Below are 25,254 nucleotides of genomic sequence, written 5' to 3'. Positions count from 1 at the left end.
ATAGAATTTAATAATTTGGCATGCCTCCTGCCTAGCTGAGAGTCATCATCATCACCACCATCATCATCCTCATATAATATGACAATAACAATATAAGAATACTTTGGCTTGCCTCCTGCTTAGGTGGAGTCTATCATAATAATAATAGATGATGATGATGATGATGATAATGATAGAATAATAATTTGTCTTGCCTTTTGGTTCACTGGGACAAAATAATAATAATAATATGATTTGTTGATAATCTTTAATAATAATCTATATCTATATAAATGCTCTGTGCATAACGAGTACCTTAAAAACAAAAGAACCAATGAACGAAATCACACCAAATTTGGCAACAAAACGTGTCACAACACAAGGAGTGACCATCACTCAAAAATTATGATTTTGTCATTTGGGAGTTGTAGTTGCTGGGGTTTATAGTTTGCTTACAATCAAAGAGCATTCCGAACCCCACCAATGATGGAATTGAACCAAACTTGGTACACAGAACTCCCATGACTAACAGAAAATACTAGAAGGGTTTGGTGGGCATTGACAGCACTGTGGACTCAAACAATGATGGATCTGGACCAAACTTGGCACAAGCACTCAATACGCCCCAATATGAACACAGATGGAGATTGGGTGAAATAGACCTTGACATTTAGGAGTTGTAGTCACTGGGATTCACAGTTAACCTACAATAAAAGAGCATTCTGAACCCCACAAATGACAGAAATGGGGCAAACTCACCACACAGAACCTCCATGACCAACAGAAAATACTTAAGGCGATCCAATCCAACTCCCTTCATCAGGGCAAGAAAACCTTATTAAAAGTCCTCCTGACAAAGAGCCATCCAACCATAAATTAGATAGATAGATAAATATGATTCACACACAGATATAGTATCATAGACTTGAAAGGGACTCTTAAAGAAGAACAATGATATCTTGCATGTTCCACGGTGGGCAAACCAGACAATCTCCACATCAACACTGACAAAGAAACAGCAAGAAATACTGTTTACCCACAAGCATAAAGAAATTACATATATTAGAAACCAACACTTTCTCATTACTTTATTTTCCAGATCAACAGACTGGGCCACAGTAACGCGTGGCAGGGGACAGCTAGTATAATATTAGTAATTTGGCTTGTGTTCCAGTTAGCTGTAAGTCTATAAATTAATAATCTATATAAATAAAAATGTAATGTTCATTTGTGGGATTAACATAACTAAAAAACCACTGGGCGAATTGACACCAAATTTGGACACAATACACCTATCAGGCCAACGAGTGACCATCACTCATAAAAGCACAGAAAAACATAGTGGAAGAGACTTAAAAAGCCAAAAAAAAAATAAAAAAATACATTACAATGTATGCACAAAACCATATATACACAAATATATACACACACACAAAACACATATACACAGACTGGACCACAGCAACGCGTGGCAGGGGATGGCTAGTGTAATACAAAATATTATATTATAATCATAATTTGACTTGCATTTGGGTTAGCTGTAAGTCAATAATAATAATAGCAACATAATAGTCTTCTTGTGGAGAGAAAAGTGTGGTATAATTAAACCTCATGATAATTTCACTTGCATTCTGGTTAACTGTGAGTCTGGAATAATAATAAGGAATTTAGGAAGGGCCTCTTGGTCTCCCTTCGTTAACCCACTTTGCAAGTCTACTAATTATATTTGTAAAAGAAATGATCTTAAATGCAGACACGCCTCCTGCGGAATGCTGCTGGCCTGGTTTACTTCATTCCATTCATGGTTCTATTGAGAGGGGGGGTGGTAGGGATGTTGGGAGGTGTTAATACTATTTGATATTAGTGTTGCTATTATTGAACTATCTATGCTGCTGAATCTTGGTGCCTACATTGAATCATCCTTGCTGCTAAGACTGGTCCCTTGCTGGCATTGTATTTAATGAATGGCCCCAAATGTAATATCAAATAGCCTGCCTTGCACTTTATAGATTTTTTTAGACCTATCCATCCTGCTCCTGAGCTCCCTGCACTTTATTTTTGCAATTGCACTTTATTGGAGTAAATAAATAAATAGAGATTGCAGGGCAGAGAGAAGGAAAGAATGGGGAACAAAGTTAGCTAGTAATGCAGAGTTATTACACCAACATTGGGACCTTGGGATGAGAACGGGAGAGTGGGGCATGTTGGGGGAAGGAGAAGTTCCAGTGGTCAAGGGGGCCTGATAGAAGTTATATTGGGGAGGGAGAGAAATGAGAAATGGAGACCACCAATTCGGCCTAGGGAAAGAGAGAGTTCTTATAGCTCTAAAACAGTCTCCTGACATGGTGTAAGGTTTCTCATCTCCCACTATGCTGCTGTGGATTAGTCCTGTCTTGAAAGAAAGACCACACCAAGACGTACATATAGGCTGAAGATTTCATACCACTTTATTGTTCGGAATACAAGAGTCTAGCACTTCTGCCCTGAAGACACAGGTTTGCAGCTTGGGAGTGATCCTAGAGTCATCGTTGAGCCTGGAACCCCAGGTCTTGGTGGCGGCTAGGGGAGCTTTTGTGCAATTAAAACTTGTGCACAGTTGGTAGTCCATACTCTTATTACATCCCGAATAGATTACTTCAACGCAGTCTGTGTTGGATTTGAAGACTGTTCGGAAGCTTCAACAGCCCCTCTGTTGTGCCAGCTCCACTGGCTGCCAGTCTGCTACCGAGCACAATTCAAAGTGCTGGCTTTAGCCTATAAAGCCCTGAACAGTTCTGGCCCAGTTTAGCTGTCCAAACGTGTCTCCCGCTATGAACCACCATGAAGGTTAAGATTGTCGGGGGAGGCCCTGCTCTTGGTCCCACCGTCCTCGCAAATGTGACTGGTAGGGACGAGAGACAGAGCCTTCTCAGTGATGGCCCCTCATCTATGGAACTCCTGTCTCAGTGACATCAGATCAGCCCCCTTCCTCTTATCCTTTAGAAAACAACTTAAAACACGGTTGTGGGCCAAGCGTTCGAACAATAGATGCAGCATTTGAGATTGATACTGACCCAGTGTTACTGACAATTGGCTTGACCTGGACTATGATTTGAATTTCTGTGATTTTAAATGAATGTTTTAATAATTTAATGTTTTAATTATTATTTTAATTGCAATTGTTATTTATGAATCTGTCATCAAATGGTTGCTGGTTGTAAGCCGACCTGAGTCCCCCCTCGGGGGTGAGAAGGACAGGTTACACATTCGCTAAATAAATAAATAAATAAATAAATAGGCCTAGCTACAATATCGTAAATCACTCAAGAGTCCTGGTGCCTGGAGGTTGCCCCTTTCCACATTCTAGAGCCCACCATACTCTCACCTCAGGGCAATTGAGTTCATATGTCCTGTCCTTCCTTTTGGCCCATGGCCATGTGCTCTGTGTCAGAATGGCTGATGGCTGATAGTTGGATGATAGAGATAGACATCATGCCCCCTCCAAAAACAGTCCTCCCTCTCCATGATTTGGAGGTTTTTGTGGGTGTTGTGTTTGAAACCTCTTAATGAGCACAGCCTCTTTTATGTCAGATTTCTTTACCCATTCAGATTCACCGGGGGGGGGGGGGGTAAGGGGGGGGAATGTTTCCACCAAACGAAATACTGTAGGATGTTTCTCCAAATTCTGGAGCCTAAAATTTCTGCTACCTTGTAATGTTGGTTGCCCCCTATCATGATGGGCAGGGGTGGAGGGTTGACTGGGTGCCATTGGCTGCTTTCGGGAGCTGGTTTGAGCAGGCTGAAGTGATATACTGGGTGAATAATTCTGTAGGTCTTAGGAATTCCTAGTTCTGCGGTCACTTCATTGACCAACCTTTTAACTTTAAGGGGCCCAATGTACCTGGCTGCCAGTTTCTTGGTAGGTTGTCTACTTTTTAAGTATTTGGTGGAGAGGTATACCTTCTGGCCTGGCTTCAGGTCCCAGCCTGGTTTCCTGCGTTTTTCTGCTTGGTTTTTGTAAGCTGCTTGCGTGATTACTGGCTTTGCATCTTTGATGTGTGCCATCCATTATGTGAAGGGGACTGGGCCTGACTGGATGACCTCTGGGGTTGGCAAGGTACGGAGATTGTGACCATAAACTATCTCAAATGGTGAGTGCCCTGTGCTGGAATGAACAGAATTATTGTCTGCAAACTGAGTGGTAAATATTTCGACCAATTGTCCTGCTGGTAGTTTGTGTAGCATCTCAGGTATTGCTCCAGCACCTGCTTGATCCTCTTTGTTTGCCCATCAGTCTGGGTTTGTGCTGAGGGCTTGCTTAGCTGCTAATTGGCATAGAAACGTTTTCCAAAACCTGGACACAAATACCGAGCTCTGGTCTGAGATGACCTTAGAAGGAGCCCCATTATGGTGCTTGTATCAATTTTCAATGAACATTTGTGCCAGTTGCTCTGCACTAGACATTCTTTTGCATGGAATGAAATGCACTTGCTTGGAGAGTAAGTCTACTGCTACCCAAATTGTGGCTTTCCCAGAACTAATGCTGATGTGTTCCAAGGGGGCTCTGGGGGAGTCTCCAGTGGATGCAGGAGCCCTGATGGTTCCTCACCACGACCCTTTGCTGTGTCGCAGACAGGACATTGATGGACATATGCTTTCACATGCTTTCTCATGAATGGGCACCAATATTTCCTCCTCATCAAATGAAGAGTTCTTACAAATCCAAAGTGTCCTGCTGTTTTGTTGTCGTGATGATCTTGAAGGACCTACTTCCTTTGGTCCACAGAGACATAAATTTTGATGCCTTTTAGTCACACCCTGTCCTGGTAATCCAATTCGTGATAGTGTTCTCTGAGCCAGGGATCCCTAATCTCCCCCTCTGAAGGCAGCATGGCCTCAGGCTCTGGCCTCTTTGTTTACTTGGCTTCTTGTGACCACCCCTATTCCTAGTTGGGTTTGCGTAAATATTGCCCCTATTGTGTCTTGCTTATCTGTAATGTGTTGTGGCAGCCTGGATAAGCTGTCAGCTAGGAAGTTTTCTTTCCCAGGAAGGTATTTCAACTCAAAGTTAAATTTAGTGAAGAATTTGGCTCACCTCATTTGCTTTGGGGTCATTTTGCTTGGTGTTTGGAGCACTTCTAGGTTTCTGTGATCAGTGTATACTTCAAAATTGTTAGAGGACCCTTCCAAAAAGTGCCTCCAGGCTTCTAAAGCAAATTTGACAGCTGCTGCTTCCTTTTCCCAAGTAGGCCAGTGTATTTCTGTTGCATTAACTTTTCAGGAGAGATAACTATATGGGTTCAAATTGCCTTTGTCATCCTTCTGTAGTAATACTCCGTCCGTGGCTGCGTTACTGGCGTCCACTCGTATGACAAAAGGGTGGTGGGTGACTAGGTGTTTCAGCATGGGCTCTGAGCTCATGAGGAATTTTAGTGTTTCAAAAGCCTCTTGGGCTTCCTTCTCCATGCAATTTGGTGCCTGGCTTAGGTTTGCCTTCCATTTGCCCTCCCCCTCCCCTTTTCTTTGTTTTGAGCATGTCAGTGAGGGGTAAGGCTACTTGGGCAAAGTTGGACATAAATTGCCTGTAAAAGTTTGCAAATCTCAGAAAGCTTTGTAGCTGTCTCCTGGTTCTGGGGAGGCTTCCACCCCACTATTGCCTCCACTTTTCTGGGATCCATCTCAATGCCTTGGACTGATATCCTGTATTCTAGGTAGTTAAGTTTTTCCTGGTGGCAGGCACACTTTGGTAGTTTGACATACAATTGGTTAGTGAGCAGTTGTAACTAGCTTAACATGTGATTGAAGGTCCTGTGTGAATATGAGGACATCATCCAGATAACAGAGCACACCTTTAACTAGGTGTTCCCTTAGCACTTCATTGATGAGAGTTTGGAACATTGCAGATCCATTTTTAGACCAAAACCCATTACTAGAAATTCAAACATTCCCATCACTGTGTTTATTGTTGTTTTGTACTGATCTCCCTCCTGTATTCTCACGCAGTGAAATGCCTCCCTCAGGTCCAATTTGGTGAAGATCTTGCCTGTGCTGAGTTGTGACAGCATGTCCTTAGTCAAGGGGAGGGGGTAAATCTGAGTGGCACTGATTGCATTTAAATTTTTATAATCCATCACCAGCCTCAGCAAATAATCTTTTTTCCCTTGAAGAAGACTGGTGCACCAAAGGGCAACATAGAGAGCCGAATGAAGCCCTGGCCAAATTCTTGTCAAGGAATTCTTTCAGTGCCACCCTCTCTCTGGGGGCCATGGGGTAGGTTCATTGTTTAGGCATCGGGGTGTTGGGCAAGTTTTATATCTCACAGTGTGTGTCTCGGTAAGGGAGCAATTTGTGACTCTCCTTCTCATCGAAGACCTCTGCTAAGTCTGCATATTCAGTTGGGATTTGAGGGCTCTCTGATTCTGGCATGTGTTCTGATGTCTGTTGTCTCCCTCCCCCCCCCCCCATGGTTAAGGAGTGAGTGCGCTGTTCTCTGCAACCACCCCTCCCAGTCCCCCTTTCTCTGTTGGGCTGTGTGGGCTTCCTGAGGCTGTAATGTGTTCTGGTGCCTATGCGCCCCCCTTCCCTCTCCCTCCGGTGGTGAAGGAGTGAGTGTGCTGCACCCCATCACAGCCCCTCCCCACTCCCTTGCACTCAAACCAGAGGCTGACATTTGTCTCGCCCATTAGCCTTACAAGCAGTATCTGTGAAACTTATTTCTCCCTTCCTTCATTTCACCATGGGATTGTGAAGTTTCAGCCAGTCTAAACCTAGGACTAGGGAAAATCTGGCCATGGGCATGATGATGAAAGAGATAGCCTCCCGATGCTCTCCCACCCCCAGCAATACACATTCAGATTTATATTTACCAAGTTCATCCTTCATTTCACTCCCATCCATTTGTACAAAGGTTATCGGGGAGTGGAGCTTTACCTTGGCCAATCCCATCCTAACAGCTGTCTCAGGCTTCATTATAGATTTTGTACACCCTGAGTCCAAATTGCATTTATTGTCAAGTCTTTTCCAGTCCCCTCCTTGCTCAGTCACACTTTCAGCCAGAAGGGGGAGCTGGTGCCGCTCACCATTGTTTTGAAGCACTGCTTCCTTGCTGCCTGGCGTGGGGAAGGATAGCTGCCAGTCTCTGCTGCTTTGGCTCGCCGTTTTCCTGCTGCCTGGATGCCAATGCACATTACTCCAGGCAAGCCTCATTTCCCAAGAGCTCTCTGTTGTCTGATGAGTTGTCCTGGGGGGTCTCCAAGGGGGGCCCTAGTTGTTTCTGCTGCTTTGCTGCTAGTGCTGTAGCCTTGTTCTTCCTCCCCTGGTTCAGGTTCTCCTTCTGTGTTTTTATTGTTTTAGTGGTTTTGTATGTTTTTTTATATTATATGCTAAATGTTTTAATTGTATTTTTACTTCCATGTGTTGCTGTGAATTAGTCTTCTCTTGAAAGATAGAACATGCCAAGACGTACATAGGTTGAAGATACCATACCTATTTATTGTTCGGAATACAAGAGTCTAGCGCTACTGCCCTTCTATATAGGCATAGCTACAATATCATAAATCACTCAAGAGTCCTGGCGCCTGGAGGTTGCCCCTTTCCAGAGCCCGCTATCCTCCCACCTCAAGGTAATTGAGTTTTATGGCTTGTTCATATGCCCTGTCCTCCCTTTTGGCCCATGGCCTTGTGCTCTGTGTCAGAATGACTGGAAGTTTGATAGTTGGATGACATAAGATCATGACACACGGTAAAACTGAGTACCCAAGTTGGTGGTCCCTCTGGATTAAGGGTGGTGCTGTTGAACACCAGTTCTGTAACTGAGAAAACAGCCATCATTCAGGAGTTGATGCTGGATGAGCGTACAGATCTGGCGTGCATTAAGGGGACCTGGTGGGACAAGGCGGGGGGGGGGGTGTAATCTCTCTCAGCTTTGTCTGATAGTGTACCAACCACCCCACTGCACTACAGTCACCCTGCCTGAGCTAGCCGAGGTGGTCTCGGGCCTGGCACTGGAATCCCAATGGCTTGTAGTGATGGGAACGTCTGTGTCCATGCGGAGACCACTCTGTCGAGAGCAGCTCAGGACTTCATTGCCATCATGGCAACAATGGATCTATCCCAACTGGTATATGGCCCTACCCACAGAGCTGGGCACACACTGGATTTGGTTTTCTGCCATGGATGGAAGGTTGCTGGCAGTGTGGAGGAGGTGACTATCACTCCATTGCCATGGACCAACCATCAACTGATCAGGTTTAGGCTTACTGCTCCCCCTAACTTCTGCAGGGGTGGAGCACCAATTAAAATGGTCTGCTCCAGGAGGTTTATGGATCCCAAGGGATTCCTGGCGGCTCTTGGGGAGTTTCCCACCACCTCAGTAGGTGATCCTGTTGATGCCCTGGTCACTTTTTGGAATAGGGAGATGACTAGGGCTGTAGACATGATTGCTCCGGAACGTCCCCTGGAATAACAGAGCTAAACTACCTCCTTGGTTCAACGAGGAGCTGGAAGCGATTAAACAAATTAAGAAGAGACTAGAGTGCACATGGCATACTAGGTGCAACGAGTCAAACCGAACATGGCTGTGACTGTATCTAAAGGCATATGCTGTGGCAATCAACACCTCAAAAAAATTTCTTTGCTGCCAACATTGTATCCACAAAGAACTGTCCAGCTGATCTGTTTTGGTCAGAGGTTTGTTAAATCTTGCCTCACAAGATGGGATCCTTGACCGTTTAGCAGCTCACTGTGAAACATTTGCTCATTTTTAGTGGATAAAGTTGCTTTGATCAGCTCCGACCTTGATGCCATGTTAATGGCAATCTCTGAGGATGTAACATGAGCATCTACCTGTCCGAGTTTGATGGGTTCAGTTGGTGCAGCTCCCTTGACAAAATCCTTGGAGAGGCGAGAGCGACCACATGCATCTTAGACCCCTGCCTATCCTGGCTGATAAAGGAAGCCAGAGGGGGGTCGGCCAAGTAGATGAAGGTGGTGGTTAATGTCTCCCTACAGGAAGGCAAGATTCCAGCCAGCTTAAAAGAAGCAGGCGAAACGTCAGGAGAGAATGCCTCTAGACCAAGGCCATACAGCCTGAAAAACTTAAAACAACCTAGTGATTCTGGCCATGAAAGCCTTCGACAATACGTTGTAATAAAACCACTGTTGAAGAAACCATCATTGGACCCCACTCAATTCAACAACTTTTGGCCAGTTTCCAATCTCCCCTTTTTGGGCAAAGTCATGAAACGTGGTAGCTTCGCAACTCCAAGTATTCTTGGATGACACTGATTATCTAGATCCGGCACAATCTGCCTTTAGGTCGGGTCATGGAACTGAAACAGCCTTGGTCGCCTTAGTGGATGATCTGTGTAATGATAATAATTATTATTTATTTATTTGACCAGTCATATGAGCATTTCAAAATATAACACGGGTAAAAGACAAGGCAAAAAAGGAGAGGACAGCAACTGACCTTCTATTTACAGTCAGAATCATGTTTTCCTGGTTCTTCTTTCAGGAAATGTGCTCCTTTCTTGATAGCTTTCAGAATAAACAGGCTTACTCTAATTATGGTGGATCTTTCCTGACTTTGCAAGAGGAATGTCAGAAGATCATTTCTGTTGGGGGACTTCAGTTGGATAATATTGGATGTAAATATCTGTATTGCAGTTCAATATATGCTGGACAGTTAATTAAGAAATGTTCGATATCTTCCACAGGTTCTCCCCATACGCAGAATCTCTCACTTCTTGGGATGTTACAATAACGCCCAGCTTGCGTCATAATACTGAGTTGTTCAAACCTAGCCCTAGTATATATTCTTCTTGAGGGTGGCGGAAGTGGAATAGTCGGATAGTGTTCTAAATGAATATTTCTTTTGTGGGAAGCTAAAAACCTTGTGGCAGAAGACCTACCTATGCTTGCTAGTTCCAATTGAACATAGATATCTCGAGTGCACTTGTTTTGCCTTAGGTCCTAGATCGTTCAGAAATTGTAAAGGCAGGCCAATTTTGGCCAACACATTATTTAGAGCCACTATCCATGATGACTTTTGGTCATGCTGGGCTTGATCCTCTAGTCCAGGGGTCCTCACACTTTTTAAACAGAGGGCCAGGTCACAGTCCCTCAAACTGTTGGAGGACCGGATTATAATTTGAAGAAAACATGAATGAATTCCTATGCACACTGCACGTATCTTATTTGTAGTGCAAAAAAAAAAAAACCCCACTTAAAAACAATACAATAATTAAAATAAAGAACAATTTAAACAAATATAAACATATTTCAATGGGAAGTGCGGACCTGCTTTTGGCTGATGACATAGGATTGTTGTTGTGTGCTTTCAAGTTGTTTCAGACTTAGGTTGACCCTGAGCGAGGGCCGGGTAAATGACCTTGGCAGGCCGTATCTGGCCCTCGGGCCTTAGTTTGAGGACCCCTGCTCTAGTCATAGGTGAGGAAGTCTACTGGGATTCATCCAGTTTATTTTTGACCTGTAATTGAATTGATGATCTGTGTAGGAAACTGGACAGGGGGAGTGTGTCCCTGTTGGTTCTCCTGGACCTCACAGCGGCCTTCAATAGCATAGGCCATGGTATCCTTCTGGGACACCTCGCGGGAATGGGGCTCAGAGGTACTATCTTACAGTGGCTCCAGTCCTTCCTGGAGGACCATTCCCAGAAGGTGTTGTTGGGGGACACCTGCTTAGCCCTACAGCCTTTGTCTTGTGGGGTCCCGCAGGGTTCAATATTGTCCCCAATGTTGTTTAACATATACATGAAGACACTGAGAGAGATCATCTGGAGTTTTGGAGTTGGATGTCATCTGTATGCAGATGATATCCAACTCTGCTACTCCTTTCCACCTATTGCTAAGGAGGTTGTTCTGGTCCTGAACTGGTGCTTGGCAGCTGTGATGGTCTGGATGAGGGTGAACAAATTGAAATTGAATCCAGACAAGACAGAGGCACACCTGGTCAATTGTAAGGCCGAACAGGGTATAGGGTTACAGCCTGTGTTATATGGGGTTACACTCCCTGGAAGACTCAGGTTCGCAGCTTGGGAGTGATCCTGGACTCATTGCTGAGCCTGGAATCCCAGGTTTTGGTAGTGACCAGGGAATTTTTAGCACAACTAAAGCTTGTGCGCCAGTTGTGCCCGTACCTAGGGAAGTCAGTCTTGGCCACTGTAGTCCATGCTCTGGTTACATCCTGTATAGACTACTGCAATGCCCTCTACGTGGGGTTGCCTGTGAAGACTCTTCAGAAGCTTCAATTGGTCCAACGGGCGGCAGCCAGATTACTCACTGGAGTATACAACCCCCTGTTACGCCAGCTCCACTGGCTGCCAGTCAGCTACCAAACACAATTCAAAGTGCTGGCTTTAGCCTATGAAGCCCTAAACAGTTCCTACCCAGCTTACCTGCCCGAATGTATTTCCCTCTATGAACCCTCGAATATTAAGATCATCTGGGGAGGCCCTGCTCTCGGTTCCACCTCGCACACTTGCGACAGATGCAATACATTGCATTGAAGTGCATTGAAATGCTATTAATCTGTTCCAGCCCCTTGATCCCCCACCCCATTTTTGTTACGTCTTTTAAAATAAGAAAATTTACTTTATAAATAACAGATAATGTATAAATGCACATTCATATGGAACAATAAAAAGAACGATCAATTTAAAAATGGTAGAAGCACAAAGTTGTGGCACAATGGTAGAAGCACAGAGCAAAGAAAAAACCTACAACAACACAGAGCAAAGAGTCAGGAGTGTCCTTTTTCGTATTCTTTTCCTGTTCTTCTTTGATAGAAATTAAACTGAATTTTTATAACAGATTATTTTACATTAAATATTTTCTTCAATTATTATTAATAATAATTTCATTTATTTATTTATTAACTGTATTTGTATACTGCCCTTCTCAGCCGTCAGGCGACTCAGGGCGGTTTACAGAGGCAAGAATTTGATGCCCAATACACCATAAAACATTAAAAAAACATGAACACGTAATTTAAAACCATAACAATAGTATTAAAAACATACATTACGCCCCCTAATAAAAACGTTGTCCAATCTCATCATCCAGTCATTCCAATTCCTATGTCATTTACCTTGCATATCCACCAAGAAAGTTCTAGTTTTTTTATTGAGATTGTTGGTAGGTTAGTGATCGTATCATATTACCATGATCATGCTCCTTCTCTTTCTGTATTTATGTCAAAAATGTTTTCCATGTATCACTTTTGGGTTCACAAACTCTTCTGATTTAACCAGAATATTATTCTTATGGTCCATTTTTAAGATCTTTCCCAGATCTGTCCAACTCTTTTTCTTGCCCGTCTAGCCTTCTTTTATATGAGTCTGTCTCTCACTCATTCACTCTCTCTGTATACCTACTAGGGGTGTGCATTTTTTCATTAGTCCTTGTAAGTCCTATCAAATTTGTCAAATTCATACTTACAATGTGATATCTGACATGTGCAGCCAGCCGGAGTTCCAATGAATGGTTGAATCTGCAAAGAAGAGGACTGACTGATAGTTGTAGTGCATGGCTCTTGTAAGTTTTTAAAATACTTTTTTTTTTCATTTTTTTTAAAAAAATATCTAAAATTAGTAGAATTATAGAGTTGGAAGAGACCTCGTGGGCCATCCAGTCCAACCCCCTGCCAAGAGCAGGAAAATTGCATTCCTGCTCTTGGCAAGGGGTTGGACTGGATGGCCTACAAGATCTCTTCCAACTCTATGATTCTACTGATTTTAGAGAATTTTGTATGAATGTATGAATATTTCTGAATGTATGAATATTTCTGAATGTATGAATATTTCTGAAACTTGGGGGAATGATCCCATGTTATTTTGTGTCACTGTTGTGTTTGTGCAACTCGTTGTTTAGCCTTTTGGTGGTTCCCTGAGGTCATGAGTAAAGTACTGTTTGCAAGGCTGTTGTCCCCTTCCCCCGATGGACCTAGTTTAAAGTGTGCTTGATGAGGTTTGCGAGTCTGTGAGCAAAAAAAAGGCGTTTTCCTGCTTTTGTGAGATACACCTCATCCTTTGCCAGTAGGCCATCCTCCTGGAAAAGCAGGCCATGGTTGAGGAAGCCAAAGCGTTCCTGCTGACACCATATTCTGAGCCAGTTATTGACCTGTACTATTTTTCTGGCCCTTGTAGCACTGTCTTACAATGCGGGGGAGGGATGGAAATACTACCTGTACATTATACTGTTTTAGCTGTGTTCTCAGAGCTTGAAAATCATTTGTGATCTTTTGAAAAGTATGCCTAGCAGTGTCATTGGTTCCTACATGAATCAACACGAGGAGGAGAGGGTGATGGGGCTTGAGGAGCCTGGTGACTGGTTTGCTTCTTGTTCTCCACTTGTTCCTATCGGTCGTATCTCTTGTTGTGAGTCTTGCTTGAGCCATGTTGCGTTTCAAACGTTTGCACCAGTGAGATTTGGGTCTGCCACTTGGCCTGGCGCCTGCAACTTCCATATTCAGAGTGGTTTTTGCCACAGAGTCCTCATCACTGCGTTGCACATGTCCAAACCATCCTTCATCTTCTTGGCGATCAGAGCAGCTCCAGCCAAAGGTGGAGCATATTGTATCATTTGGGATCCTGTCCTTCAGGGTAACTTCCATTGACCATCTGAGCATCCGAGTTTTCATAGTGGGCAGAATTTTCTCAACAGCCTTAGCAGTCGACCAGCACTTGGTGGCATATAGAGCGACTGGTCTCACTACCGTCCTATAGATTTTCGATTTCAGGTGGATTGGGATCTTCTTATCACACTTTATGTCTGTCGTTGCTCTCTGTTTCATCCATGCGGCATTTACACACCCGTGAGCATCCGAGAATAAGTTACCAGTGGAGGTGATCTTTGTGCTGAGATATTTAAAATCGGTCACTTTGTTGAGGTCAGCGCTGTTGATATTGACGGAGCCATCCTCTACTGTTGGTCCATATTTCATGGACTCTGTTTATGAGATGTTGAGTAGGCTTGGGTAACCACGGAAAAATTTGGTTCTAAACTCGTTTCGTTTTTAGGGGGGCCCTTGCGTTTCGTTTTTTTAAAGAATTCCGAAATTTTCCTTTAAAAAAGTTTGAAATATACGAAATTTTGTAAAATTACGAATCGATTCGTTAATGGCGGACGCAATTGCGCAATATGCTAAAAAACCCTCCAAATGGGACAGGGGGAACTTCTGAAGCTTCCCTCTCCCTCTGTTGTTGACTGTTGGTGTGATAATTTATTTTTTATCACTGATAAAACAAACAACAACTATAAAACTTGCACCAGACATACGGAAATAATTACGAAACAATTACGAAACAATTACGAAACAATATGAAATAAATTGGAAAAATTGTTTCGATTTTTAATTACTCCTCACAGTAGACCTGCATGGCTCAATATTGGATCGTAAGCTAATTTAAATACGAATTAATAACGAATTACGAAATTCACGAACGAAACCGCCCAAGCCTAATGTTGAGTTGTAGTCCGAAATGTTGCAAATTATTTTTCCACACTTGCACTTGATCTGCAACTCTGTTCACAACTCAGCAGCTAACATAACATTGTCAGCATACAGCAGTGTCCCAGGATGCGGTTTCTGTATGCCTGTTGATTGCGTCCATGCATAGTATGAACAGCAACGACGACAGAGCCAATCCATGATGGACTCCAACTTGAACAGGGAAGGGCTTGCCAATTCTTGCTAAGCATTGTACCACACTTGTCAGATTCGCGTACAGCATCGTATATATGTATTCTTCCGGTACCCTTTGTGATCTCAACACCGTTCATATAGGATCATGTGGAACCCCTTTACGAAGCCATACTGTTTTGCTGTTGTTGTGACAGTATTGCTCAACTGATTATGTAGAATGCTCTTGAAGATCTTCATAGTGTCAACAGAGCAAGAGAATTGGTCTATATGAGGAGTAGGCAAATCATCTGGATGGGTAGCCTTATTTGACTTCATTTTTACCATAGTTTGCTTGACTTCATCAGATGTAATTTATGGGACAGTTGTCTCTATGATGGCTGCAGATTGGATTGGTGGATACGGGAACTCTTCGTTAGAAATGATATTGAAGTGCTGTTGCCACCTCTCTAAGGCATCAAAACATACAATTTTCCAAATTTCATCCTTCAAAATGCACACCTCTTTCGAAATCTTTTCATTGATTTATTTTGTCACCTTTCCCTAGAAATTTTTAACCTTGCACATCCACCCAACATAGGAAAAGGTCCCTTTCTGCACTTTACATCTCCAGCATTCTCCCTTTTGGGTTTTGTCAATTTTAGCTATTAATTCAGGTGTTATGTAACTTCTATAGGATATTTCGTACATGTTTTCGCTAATGGACCTCGCGATTGAAAATTTAAATCCTTTATTCCATAAGTATTCCCAGTTATTCAATTAGCTTCCAGGTTTTACTGTAGAATATATTTGTATAACCTGGAAATCATTATGACCCTTGTTTGGTGGTTATCAAAGTTCAGCATTTCTACTGTATGGAGATCAATCTGTTTTACTTCTCTCTTGAGCAGGATTTGTAGGTGCCTGATGGCAAGGTGGGTAGTATTCCAGGGAGGGAGTGTTCCTCTGTAGTAGCAAACGGACAAACAAACTTTCTTGGGGGGAAGCACCTGGTTTGACGAGTTTGCAATCTTACGTAGTAGCAGAGTAGACTCCTTGGAATTGATTTACCCAAGGCTAGTTCCTGGTGGTCCTCTTCAATTGCCTGTGGTAACAGTAAGTTGAAGTGTGTGGGAGTAGCTTAGTACATCCACCAGCTCGGTAGCTTGCACACCAATTTCTCTATTTCTGCTAGAGTTGTTTGGCAGGTCAAAGTTATTTACAACACTCCCCAGTAGTGTAGTTAATTTATCTAACTCACATTCCACATTATCACTTTCAGCGAGAAATTGTTTGCATAGAAATCAGCGATCTTGTTTTGTTTTGCTGTTGGGGGAGTGTTACCTCTGTTTCTCTCTAGCACTTCTTTTGCCCCATGGTTAACTACCAAAAGGGGTTCTTATCAGCAACTCTGAAGCCTCCTGCACTCTAAATATTTAAAATCAACATCTGAGAGAATACTTTCAGCAAGAGGGGGAAGACATTAATGTCTGTTAAAGAGACTAATCTGTCTATGGACGGGAGGACGGAGCTCCTTGCAGTGCAGCTACCTCCTCCAGCACACTGGAATTCAAACACACCATGGTCTTTGGACCATAATAAAATGTTGTTGTTCTAATTAACTAAATGATCTTACCTAACACCCCAAAACAAACAATGCCTTTTTCAAATAACCGTGGTATCGCCAGGCAGTAATATAATAAAAAAGATTCTATCCTGTTCCTTTCAAATCCAAACCTTTTTCTCTTTTATCCCACCCCTGACTACAGACTAAGAGCAGCGATGACCTCCTAGCAGCCGGAATGGCAGGTGGAGTGGCCTTCAGCAATGGTGGAGGAGGCGGAGTCAAAGGGAAGAAGAGTTGCCCCACCTCTACTGCTCCGCCCCTTCCTCCCTCTTCTGCCGCCAATCCTACAAACAACAGCAACCCAGAGAGTAAGGCCAAGACTTTCACAGGTAAGATCTCTATCTCTTTATCTTTCTATCATATCTGTCTACAATAATCAGTAATCTATATCGTATCTATCTCTATCCATCTATAGTATTGCTCTATATCAATAATCTCTAGCTGCTTATCTATTTATCTGTCAATTTATTTTTATCTATCTTATCTACCTGTAATCATCAATAATTATATCTGTCATAGCTATCTCCATCTATCTATCATATGGATCTCTATCAGTAATCTCTACCTGTTTATCTATTTATCTGTCAATTCCTATTTATGTGTATATCCATCATATATATATAATAATAATTTATATCTATCTTGTCTATCTCTATCCAACTATCACGTTGATCTCAATCTTTCTATCCATCAATAATCTCTATCTGTTTATTTATCTGTCAATTTGTATTTATCATATCAATAATTTCTACCTATTTATCTATTTATTGGTCAGTTTCTATTTATCTGTCTATCATATCTATAATTATCAATAATCTATATCATATCTATGCCCATCTATTGTATTGATCTCAATCTGTCTCTCTATCTGTCACTAGCCCCTATCTGTCTGTCTGTCTGTCTATCGTATCTATCTCTATTTATCCATCAGTCTTATCTGTCACTAGTCCATATCTATCTATCAATAGGTATCGTGTCTATCTATCTATAGTCCATATCTCTTGATCTATATCCCTCCTGTGTCTGTCTTTTATATCTATCTGGGAGCATAGATAGGATTGGTAGATATGGACTATAGATAAAGGGATGGTTGGTGATAGATTGATCAATATATAGATAAGAATGACAGTGGAGGGCAGTAGGTTATTTTTCTTGTATATTATTGATATTATTCTATTGTTATATTGGTATTGTTATGTACTATATAATATTAAAATTATATAATATATGATATAGTGTTAATATTGTATTGTAGTATTATTACTACATTACATGATATAAGCATACTATCATTGTTTTTATATATATTCTTTAGTTATGTTATTGCTATATTGGTATATCAATAACATAACTAAAGTATATATAAGAACAATATTATTACTATATTATAAATATATTATAGGTATATTGCCATTATATTATATGTATTATTATTACTATGTCACGAAGAGTCGGAGACGACTGAACGAATGAACAACAACATAAGCATTTTATCATATTATCATATTATTATTATTATTATTATTATGTATTACTACTATTATTGTATAATTATATTATTGTTATTTTGGTATTATATTGTATTATTACTATATTGTAATATTATATAAGCATGTTATATTATTATATAGGTGTATTATTATTTTGGTATTATATTGTGTTATTATTTTTATTACTGTATTATAACATTAGATTATTATGATATTATGATGTAAATTTTACTATTACTGTATTATTATTATTATTATTATTATTATTATTATTATATACAGTAGAGTCTCACTTAGCCAACCTTCGCTCATCCAATGTTCTATATTATCCAATGCAGTCTGCCTCCTGCCTGGATCCACAGCTGTTTCAATACATTGTGATGTTTTGGTGCTAAATTCGTAAATACAGAAATTACTACATTATGTTACCGTGTATTGAACTGCTTTTTCTATCGATTTGTTGTAAGATATGTTTTGGTGCTTAATTTGTAAAATCATAACATAATTTGACGTTTAATAGGATTTTCCTTAATCCCTCCTTATTATCCAACATTTCGCTTATCCAGTGTTCTGCCAGCCCATTTATGTTGGATAAGTGAGACTCTACTGTATTATCATTATATTACACTAGTAGTAACATACTAGGTGGAGTATTCCAAAAATAATAGGAAGAGGAAACCAAATGTGATTAGATAGATATACTGTTGGTTTGTAAATCTTTCTGGAGTAAAACATTGTGTAGAGAGAATATTGCTTTAAACAGGCCTTGATACCAACAAATGATTTTTGTTCCTGGGTTATAAATGTCATTTCCTAATTGGCTCTGTTGTAAAATTGTGGAAAAGGTTTTTTGTGGTCTGCGCGAAAGTTTTAAAATGGCAGCCACAAAAACGACGAAGTTTCTGGAGTAGAATGATGACTTTCAAAGTAAGGACTGCCCAGTGAAACAGGAAATAGCACTTTCAAACCAGGAACAGAAAATTATTCAAATTTTGTTACATAGTACTGTTACTATATTCCATTCTTCTTTTATAATATTGCTTTTATTATTATAAATCATATTATTATGTTGATTACATTGTGGGCTGGGTATCCCCCCTTCTTTCCAGGTCCCAATATGGCAGCCAAGCGCAGCGCCTCCTCCTCAGGCACCAAGGACCGCCTCCGCTCCCGCCCCTCAGCCTCCAAGAAACTCCCCGGCGAACCCTCCTCTTCCTCCACTTCACTGACCGCCAAACGCTCCCGCTCCCGCATGGCTGAGGCCCACCTGCCCAAGTCCAAATCAGACACGCAGATCATGTCCGCCGACCGGTCCTCTTTAGAAGCTGCCCTCAAGGCAAAGGAAGCGGAGATCCTGCGGCTGCGTGGGGAGCTGCGAGGGAAGGCTGAGCCCCTCTCGAGCCAGTCAGGAACCACCAATGAGGGAACAGAGGTGCCCTCCCATGCCGAGCCCGAGGCGGCTTCCATCCGAGAAGAACTGGCCCGACTAAAGAGTGAGAACCGGATGCTGAAGGACCGCTTGAATGCCCTAGGCTTTGAGCGGATGACCCCTTCGGCTGAGGGCTCCTTGGAGGACCTCCTGGGCCACCACTCTCTGGACAACAGTGAGAGCAGCGAAGCCTACCACCCCTTGACCTCCAGCGATGATGCTCTGGATGCCCCCTCCTCTTCTGAGTCGGAAAACGGGGGAAACAACAACAGCAATGACAACAACGAACTCTCCTTGGCTGGGTTGACCGAGCGCATCCACCAAATGGAGGAGAACCAGCACAGCACTTCGGAGGAGCTTCAAGCCACGCTTCAGGAATTGGCCGACCTTCAGCAAATCACCCAGGAATTGAATAGTGAAAATGAGCGACTCGGCGAGGAGAAGTTGATCCTCATGGAGTCGCTGTGTCAACAGAGCGACAAGCTGGAGCATTTCGGGCGGCAAATTGAGTACCTGCGGTCTGTGTTGGACGAGAGTGAGATCGTCTACATCCTGGAGGGAGATCTAAAGAGCAACCGCTACTTGGAACTGGAGCAGCGCTATGTGGATCTGGCAGAGAATGCCCGCTTTGAGAGGGAGCAGCTGCTGGGGGTGCAGCAGCACTTGAGCAACACGCTGAAGATGGCAGAGCAGGACCACGCAGAGGCACAGGCGGTGGTGTCGGCCTTGAAGGAGCGAGTGCATCTGGCAGAGCGGGCCCTGGAGGCCGAGCGCGAAGCCAATGGGGCCCTGGCCCTGGCCCTGGAGGAGTGCCGCTTGGGGAGGGACGGAGAGCGGGCTGAGCTGGCCCGGATGGAGGCTGCACTAGAGGCTGAGCGGGAGAAGCTGGCCGAGCTGTATGCCTTGCACCGCGGGGGCATGGAGGAGAGGGACATCCAGGGCCTGCTGGAGGGAGCACGGGCTGAGAAGGAGGAGGCCCAGGCTCAGGCTGCACAGGCCAAGGAGGAGAGGGAGCGCGCCAAGGCTGAGGCTGCACGCAGTCGGGAGGCCCTTGAGAAGGTAACCAAGGGGGCAGGGGGGAGAGATCGATCAATCGTGATGGAGTTATTCTATAGGTGGGTAGGTGGGTAGGTTGAGATGAGATGGATTGATAGAGTTACAAGATATATTGAGATGGATAGAGTTATTAGATAGATGGATTGATAGAGTTATTATATAGGTAGATCAAGATGGATAGTTATTTGATAGATCGATAGATGGATCAATAGTTATTAGATAGAGTTATTAGATAGATAGGTAGATAGATAGATAGATAGATAGATATGAATAGATAGATATGGATAGATAAATAGATTGATTGATATGGATGGAGTTATTAGATAGATCGAGATGGATAGAGTTGTTATAGGATAGATAGATAATTAGATAGATAGATAGATAGATAGATAGATAGATAGATAGAGGATAGATAGAATGGATGGATAGAGAGAGAGATGTATGATTGATAGATAAGATAGAATGGAGATGGATAGATAGACCGGGATGGGTGAGAGTGGGAACTGGGTTGGCGCTAGAGATGGGAGACTCAATCTCCTAGGTGGATGGTGACTCCTCCCCTTTCCCTGTTTCCCTGCTGCAGCTGGAGGCGGAGCTTGCCTCTGTGCGGCTGGAGGCGGAACGCGAGGCATCTGAGCTGTCGGTTGCTGTGGGGACGCTGGGCGCGGAGCTGGAGGGCTCCCTGGCAGAGGGGCGGGAGCTCAAGGAGCGCCTCTTTGAGCTGGAGGATGAGGTGGAGCAGCACCGGGCCCTCAAGCTCCACCATGACCTCCTCGCCACAGATCTACACAGTCCGTCCACACTCCATCTGTTCTATGGATGTTCTCGTGATTTCACAGCATGATTTATTAGAGAGGATTATTCATTCATATATCTATATATATACACACACACACACAAACATACTTTATCCGTCTTGATCTATCTTGATTATCTATCGATCTAATAACTCTTCTCCATCTTGATCTGTCTAATTATCTATCCATCTCTATCTATAGCTAATAATTCCTATCTATCCATCTTGATTTATTTATCCATCTCCATTCTAACTTATCTACCTATCTCTGTCATATCTCTCTATCCATCCATCCCATCTATCCTATATCTATCCGTCTTGATCTGTCTATCTCAGTGGTTCCCAACCTGTAGCCTCACCGTTACTACATAGTTACAGTGAGAGCGACTGGTCTCGCGAAACCCTCTTATAGTGCCGAGGCTTATTTTCTGTGGGTGAGCAGATGGCGACTACTGGATGGCATATGTTCTATATCAGAAACTAGAGCTGATATAATCTATCCAATACAATTTTCTGAATCAGTATCCCAAATAACCAATCCGACTCTAAAGTTGACCAAAAACCGATTTGTAACCCTTTTGGTACTAACGTTGGAGAGTGGTCCCTGGTCAAAAAAAGATTGGGAACAACTGATCTATCTGTATCTATCCAATAACATACATGCATGTGTGTGTATATGTATAGATATATAGATAGATATTCCTGTGTTATTTTATCTAGCATGTAGATATATATTAATGGTTGTATTATTTTACAGGATTTATTACTGATTTTTAAAATAATTTTAGACATTTTTCGGTTTGCTTCATTATTTGATTTTTCCTTTTCTATTTTTATCCTTTATATATAAACATAATTTTAATTTCTTCTCTATTTGTTGATATTTGTTGATGTTTTATTACGTTTCAGTTCTTCTTGTTGACGTTTTATTATGGTTTATTTCTTCTGTATTTGCTGATGTTTCATTATTTTTTATTTATTCTGTATTATTATCCAGCTCTATGAGTGTCATCCTTTCCATGTAGATATACAAGATTAAATACGTTGATATCAATAGGTATTTATTTGTTTTTTGCCCAGACACTGTGAAGAAGCTTCAGGACCAAAAGCATGACATGGAAAGAGAGATCAAGACCCTCCACAGACGACTGCGGGTAAGTTATTATTATTATTATTATTATTATTATTATTATTATATAAATGGCGTTACCAACCATGGGAGGTCGCTTTCACCTTCTTTGCCACAGTGCCATGTGGATGGCTCATGTTGCCATGATTATTACTAGTAGTAGGATTAATAATATATTACTATTGTATTAATATAATTATATGTACATAACAACACAGCACACATGTGTCTATTGTATCATCATCATAATTATATAAATGGCATTACCAACAGTGGAAGGTCACCTTCACCTTCTTTGCCACAGCACCATGTGGATGGCTCATGTCGCTATTATTATTATTACTAATAATAATAATAATAATAATAATATACTATTGTAAAATATGTGTCTGTTATTATTGTATTACTATATTCATGATAGTATTTTAATAATATATTAGTATTATTATTCTGTTATATTAATAACTCATAATACTACATTATTATAATATATAAATAAAAGAAACTTATCATATAATATATAACGAGAAAGAAAAATATAATAGAATATTATAATGGTAAAAGAAGACAATACATAGGAATCCTAAACAATAGTATCAGAAACAGACCCCAAAAGTACAGTTTTAATGTATTTTTTAAAAAATACACAGAACGTTTGAGAACTTGGCATATATATATATATAGGATATATAATAATAATAATAATAATAATAATAATAATAGTCATTAGTAATAATAATGCGAGAAATAAAAGACCTACACTGTCAGGACACAGACGCCTTAAAGGGCCAGACTCAGAATTAGTTTCAAAATAGAGTTTATTAAACAAAGAAAAAGGACTCAGAGACACTTAACTCAGTGTCTCTGGTCAAAACACAAAGGCAAAAACCAGTCCTGGTTCAAAAATGGTAACTGAAGCAATAATCCAGATTATCCGGAGAAAATAACCGGATTATAACAAAGCGCTCCGAGAGTCACACAAAATAGCACAGCAATTCAACAGTTAACAAACAAAAGAACCGCAGGGAAGAAAGCGTAGTCAAACGAAGTCCGAGGTCGTAGTAAGCAGAATCCAAAGCAGTGAAGTTCCAAAGTACATGTAGGCAGCGTCGTCGTCAAACCGGTCTGAAGTCAAGGAAGGAAGAAGTCAGCACTCATGAAAATCCAAGCCGAGTCGAAAACACACACGAACGGAAGCAGCAACCTGTAGATCCAGGACCCAATGCCAACACGAAACAGGCAGCGACAAGAACCCAATGCACGAACATAAACCAACACCTTGCCTTCTGCAAAGAGTCCCCATTTCAGAGCCTACTTTTATCTTACACATCATCATCAGAAGATGAGCTAACCTCCGCCCCGTCATTATACCTTGTAGGTGTTCTTGATCCCACACATGAACTCCTACTTCCATCCCTCCAACTTCTCCATCTTCTGTCAAGACTTAGATCTCCCCAAGACTCCGCCGTATTCCCCGATTGCCAATCCTCATTACCAGAGAACCCCACAAATGTATCACTGGACATCGGCTCCACACATACAGCTTGTACCTCTTTCACCTTAGTCCAGTCCAGTGTATCATCTCCGTCCTCATCACTCTCTAACCCATCACTTCCAGAAAAACCTAAGAATGATTCCTCGTCTGTGGGCGCATTAAGTATATCCCGGATCCTTTTCCTCTGTTGCTCCTCATCAGACTCTTGTTCTCGAGTAGCCCTTTTTCCTTCCCTTAGACCAATCCATGATGTTTTCTTCCTCCTCTTCACTTGTTGACCCATCATCCCCAGAGAAACCCAGGAATGATTCCTCAACTGTGGGAGCATTAAGGATATCCCGGATCCTCTTTCTTTGTTGCTCCTCATCAGACTCCTGCTCCTGAGTAACCTGTTTACCCCTTCTAGTGCCCAAACTACTGTCAGCATCGGTACTCGCAGACTCTACTACAACACACACTCTCTCTGTGTCTTTCTCAGGAGGAGTCTGCGGAGTGGCGACAGTTCCAGGCGGACCTGCAGACGGCGGTGGTGATTGCGAACGACATCAAGTCCGAAGCGCAAGAGGAGATCGGGGACCTGAAACGGAGGCTTCACGAGGCCCAGGACAAGGCTGAGAAGCTTGCCAAGGAGCTGGAGGAGATCAAGTCCCGCAAGTACGGACTTACTCAGATCATTATTATATGATATAATATAATGATGCATTGGTAAATCGATATTATATTATAATATATTATAATGCATTGTGATGATGTATTGGTATATTGGTATTATGATATGTATTATATTATAATATGATGCATTGGTATTATATTATGATATTGAGATATGATATTATACTATATTAGGATGATATATTGGTCTATTATGATAGCGTGTACAATATTATATTATAGCATGATGATAATTTATCTTGGTCTTCTCTTATTATATGTTATAGTGTTCTTTGATGATGTCTTAGTCTTCTCTTATGGCCCTTCCACACAGCCCTATATCCTAGAATATCAAATCAGATAATCCCGCATTATCTGTTTTGAACTGGGATACATGGCAGTGTGGACTCAGATAACCCAGTTCAAAGCAGATATTGTGGCATTTTCTGCCTTGATATTCTGGGATATAGGGCTGTGTGGAAGGGCCCTTATTCTACCATGTTATTGATATTCTCTTCTCTTCTCCGTATGCAGGCAGGAAGAGGAGCGGGGCCGGGTGTACAACTACATGAATGCGGTAGAGCGGGACCTGGCTGCCTTGCGCCAAGGGATGGGCCTCAGCCGCCGCTCCTCCTCTTCCTCCACCAACACCACCTCCACCTCCGAGCCCTTGGCCCCTGCCTTGACCGTCAAGACCCTCATCAAGTCCTTTGACAGCGCCTCCGCCTCCTCCGCACCAGGTACCCCAGAAGATGACTAAGAAAATAAGATATAATATTTATAATATATAATAATTATATCATATAGGTATAATATCATGTAATGTCATATAATTTAATAATGTATTATAATCATATCATGTAATGTAAATGGTAATGTAATCATGTAATAACGTCATGTAATTTAATCATATCATTATATAATTTAGTCATGTCTTATAATCATATCATGTAATGTAAATATAACATAATCATGTAATATAG

The 25,254-nt window shown here is 41.9% G+C and overlaps 1 protein-coding gene across 7 annotated transcripts in view; it reads left to right on the top strand.

Annotated features, from left to right (window-relative positions):
- Positions 1-25,254, top strand: part of SPECC1L (sperm antigen with calponin homology and coiled-coil domains 1 like) — a 47,363-nt gene that overhangs the window by 534 nt on the left and 21,575 nt on the right. For all 7 annotated transcript variants that reach the window (XM_060785228.2, XM_060785226.2, XM_060785229.2 and 4 more), the window contains exons 2-7: positions 16,368-16,554; positions 18,825-20,203; positions 20,784-20,991; positions 22,077-22,150; positions 24,099-24,274; positions 24,806-25,011. In XM_060785228.2, coding sequence (XP_060641211.2) covers positions 16,368-16,554; positions 18,825-20,203; positions 20,784-20,991; positions 22,077-22,150; positions 24,099-24,274; positions 24,806-25,011 — 2,230 coding nt within the window. The remainder of the gene's footprint in view (positions 1-16,367; positions 16,555-18,824; positions 20,204-20,783; positions 20,992-22,076; positions 22,151-24,098; positions 24,275-24,805; positions 25,012-25,254) is intronic.

Source organism: Anolis sagrei, chromosome X (genome assembly GCF_037176765.1).
Source record: "Anolis sagrei isolate rAnoSag1 chromosome X, rAnoSag1.mat, whole genome shotgun sequence".
Classification (NCBI taxonomy): domain Eukaryota; kingdom Metazoa; phylum Chordata; class Lepidosauria; order Squamata; family Dactyloidae; genus Anolis; species Anolis sagrei.
The sequence above is the reverse complement of the archived record's forward strand: the minus strand, read 5'-3'. Positions and strand labels throughout refer to the sequence as shown.